The sequence below is a fragment of the Nematolebias whitei genome, chromosome 5, assembly GCF_014905685.2.
Source record: "Nematolebias whitei isolate Nwh7 chromosome 5, NemWhi1, whole genome shotgun sequence".
NCBI lineage: Eukaryota > Metazoa > Chordata > Actinopteri > Cyprinodontiformes > Rivulidae > Nematolebias > Nematolebias whitei.
In genome coordinates, this window is record NC_056502.1 from 5,673,040 (window position 1) to 5,677,203 (window position 4,164).

The 4,164-nt window shown below is 39.7% G+C and overlaps 1 protein-coding gene across 1 annotated transcript in view; it reads right to left on the minus strand.

Moving 5' to 3' along the window:
• LOC119409628 (C-type lectin domain family 1 member A-like) overlaps nucleotides 1–4,164 on the minus strand; it is a 37,907-nt gene that overhangs the window by 27,260 nt on the left and 6,483 nt on the right. The window contains exon 8 of the mRNA XM_037676529.1: nucleotides 246–397. Coding sequence (XP_037532457.1) covers nucleotides 246–397 — 152 coding nt within the window. The remainder of the gene's footprint in view (nucleotides 1–245; nucleotides 398–4,164) is intronic.

Genomic DNA, 4,164 nt, shown 5'->3' on the forward strand with positions numbered 1-4,164 from the left:
GAAATAAATAAGCCATGAAAAACACAGTTATGAAATAAATAAGCCATCATGGAAAACACAATTATGAAATAAAAGAATAAAAATGGAAGAAAAATTATAATAATTATGAGCTTAGATACTTATTTCATAATGCTTTATTTATTTATTTAATTTTGAGCATTTTGGTGTTCCATACAATAAAACTAGTTCAGAATGTTAAAAGTACTGTTTGTAGTTAAAGTTGTAATGTTGGTCTGAGAGCTCACCTGTTCCTGCAGATTCTCAACAACAACCAGATCTGCAGACTGGTTTTGACAAAACTGTCGACTTGCCTCCCAGGTTTTCCAAGATGCGTCTTTGTAGAACAGGTAGCACTTGTTCTGGAACAGAACCCAGCTGTTCTGACACGGCTGACATCCTGGGTTCATTAAATTAAATAAAAAAATGGTTAAAGCTATGTTCAAATTAAGAGCCACCTGTAAAATATTATTTACAAAGGTGAAAAAAATCATGAATGCCTTTAATTTTATTATCTTCAAAATTTTTATGCCTGAATAAAAATGACTTGATGATGTTAGCTCAGCAAAAATAATAAACACAAATAATGAAAAATTTAAAATCCTCCCAGAGGAGCTGCTTTAAAACAAAATAAAAAGTTATTGGAAATAAACCTCAGAACCTGATCTGTCTTCAGTCAGCTGCTGGAAAATGATTAAAACTGTTTGTTTTGGATAATTTTATTAATGTGAATGTTGAGTCAGCAGGATTTAGCTACTGTTCTGCTACTTTTTCCTTTTAGCTCACCTTCTGCTACTCTTAGATAAACTTTTCCTGCTCTTAGCTTTCCTTTTGCTATTTTTAGCTAGCCTTCTGCTCCTGTGTCTACTTATTTGCTACTTTAGCTAACCTTTTGCTGCTACTTTAAAATAGCAATTTACTACGTTTAGCTCATATTTTAGTACTTTTAGCTTTGAACTAGTCTGCTGCTACATTTAGCTTTTATCTAATGTTTTGCTGCAATTTGCTACACTTTTGCTACTTTATTTAATGTAGCCTTTAATGACTTTAACCTTTTTCTATTTTTAGCTTTAAACTAGACATCTGCTACATTTATTTTTATTTGTTCATTCATTTAAAATAAACAAAAATAAACAAATTCATCAAAAGAAAATCCTTTCTGCTTCATTTTTGAACCAGCTTTTGCTACTTTTAACAAACATTTAGCTAATTTTAGCTTTAAATTAGCTACCTGCTACATTTAGCCTTTAGCTAATAATTTTGTGCTTTCAGCTTTGAACTAGCCTTCAGCTAGGTTTTGCTTTTAGCTAACCTTTTGCAGATTTTAGATAGCATGAAGTGTAAGGAACTCTCGTGAGGGTTTGGACCAAGATCACAACACAACAAAATGACGATAAATAATAAGTGTTTATTGTTTCTAGGAAGGAAGTGACAGCTGGTCTTGGTGCTGGTCTGGGTTCTGGTTCTGGTGTCGGTTAATGGCAGGAACAGTCGTCTCAGATGATCTTAGGGGTCCTGAAGGGTTGAGGTAGTCAGGTCTGCAGCTGCCGGAGGAGCTGAGTCCGGTGAAGGACGCCAGTCGGCCGCAGCTGTCTGCGTGGCCAGAGTCCGTAATCCAAGAGGGGAGGTCAGGCTTTCCAAGGTCCAGTAACGTGAGGCAGGTGTCAGGCAGTACCAGAGAGACAGGCAGATCGGTGGTCGTGCAGGCGTGGGTCAGTACCAAGAGCAGAGGCAGAAACAAATCCAAAAGGGAAATCCAAAGAGTCGTGGTCGAGGCAGGCGGAGGGTCCAGGAACCAAGAGATCAGGCCAAACACGAAGGGGAGGACAACCAGAAAGAGGGACAGGTAGCGTGGTGGGCAAAACAAGGAGCGAGGACTTGAACAGGGACAAGAGAGGGGAACAAGGACTACAGGCATGAACGCGAGATACCTACTAACTACTAAGAGTGTTCAACTATCGGGCACCGAAGAGTTGACAGGGTGCTGCTTATAAAGGGTGGAGAGAACAGGTGCAGCCAGTCTGAGATAATCAGGCCAGCTGACTGCAGTGCAGACAATTAGTGCAGTCAGCCTTCACCAACATGCAGAGTGGACAGACTGGTTCTCCACACACACACACACACACACACACATGAGAACCAGGTAGAAGAAGATAAGGAGTGAGGAGGAAAAGAACAGAACAGGACTGAGAAACCAGAACTAGTGAACAGAGTGATAAAGATCTAAATACAGGGACGTGATTCATGACAATGAAGCTACTTTTTTACAGCGACTGTTCTGTTATTTAAACTTTAACCTCCCTGTTTCAGCTTCTTGAGCAAACTTCAGCAGCTACCCGGCGCTCAGCGTTCACTTAGCATTTATTTTATGTCGTGGACTGTTTTGTTATTTTGTCTCTGTGTGGCCCTGCGATGGACTTGTGACCTGTCCAGGGTGTACCCCACCTCTCGTACAGTGATGGATGGACATGGGCACCAGTGACCTCCGCGACCAAAAAAGGAAGAAGCGGGTAAAGCTAATGGATGGATGGATGCATGGATGGATGGATGGATGGATGGATGGATGGATGGATGGATGGATGGATGGATGGATGGATGGATGGATGGATGGATGGATGGATGGATGGATGGATTGATGCATGGATGTGTAGTATGAACAGATGCTGAGATATATTCATACATTAAACGGGTTCTTCATTTTTCTGACTGTGTAACATGCGTGCATTGAATTTAACAAAAATGTAACGAGAGACGTTATTTATCTTTGACCCATCAAAATGAATGCGGTCATTTATTTACAGAATCAAAGTTTAACATCAAACATTTACATTAATTTGGCAAAATATGAAAATAACAACAGCATAATTAATCAATCAGGAAAACCATACGGCCATGGTTTTCCGTTGCTTCACCACAGACATTAATGAAAACATCTGGATTAATTTTCTAGCAGAAAGGAGAGTTTGAAGATGGAAAATTGAGATTTATCTTACAGAGAGATGTGTGAGGGAATTTATCTGTTTAACCAGAACAGCACGCTCTTTGGAAATCAGCTTGTCCCAAACGGTACACTTTTGGGTGAAGGTAGACTTTACCTTTCTGAAGATAGATCAGGTCGGCGTGAAGTCCTACTTCCAGCCACTTTCAGCGTCTCCGTTGAGAACAGCTAAAATACCTCGAGAGTCGTGCGAGGTTATCCAAACAGAAGTTATAATTCCCAGAATCGTCTCTGCATTCTGGATTCCAAGAACTCTGAACTCCTTCAGAACTCTGAACTTTTCTGGAACTCTCAAAACTCTGGAAACTCTTCCATCCTCAACTCCTAAACTCTGCTCTTCTCAACTCTGCGTTGAACTGGGAAGTTGCCACATTTAAACGGCTATACTTCCGGTTCATTTGAGAGCCTTCTGATTCGTGGATGGACCAGAACAGAGGTGTGGTTTGTGATGTAAGGTGTTATGGAAAGTCAAGGATTGTTTAAAAACAAACAGAAAGATTGTTGGAGAAAACCAGTCTTAGTGGCGTCTCTACTCAGTATCTTGCTGTAAAAGTTAAACATGACATTTCTTTTCAGTAAACTTTTTAGTTGACCGAAGCTCGAACTTTAACACACTTACAACTTGCTCACTTTCAAAGCAGATGATCAAGAAATTGAATCATTACTCTGTAATGTACTCTAACTTGATTTCACTTTGAATTGAGGAATAAAAATCATTACTACTGTTTAAGTAAATAAAAATGAGTAGTTCACTTCAACATGTAAACATTGTTTGAACTAACACAATTTGATTATCAAAACATTTGTAAAATAGTAATGATCATAGAGAATTGTCTTTTCCACTTGATTAATTCAAGACAGAAAGTCTCAGGATGGGTCAAACTGTATTTCTGGATTCAAATCAATGAAATGACAGTTTCTGTCCATCTGGTCAGTTTTGACATAGGCCTAGTCCACTACAGATGCATGGATGGATGGATGGATGGATGGATGGATGCATGGATGCATGGATGCATGGATGCATGGATGCATGGATGGATGGATGGATGCATGGATGCATGGATGAATGGATGCATGGATGCATGGATGGATGGATGGATGCATGGATGCATGGATGCATGGATGCATGGATGAATGGATGCATGGATGCATGGATGGATGGATGGATG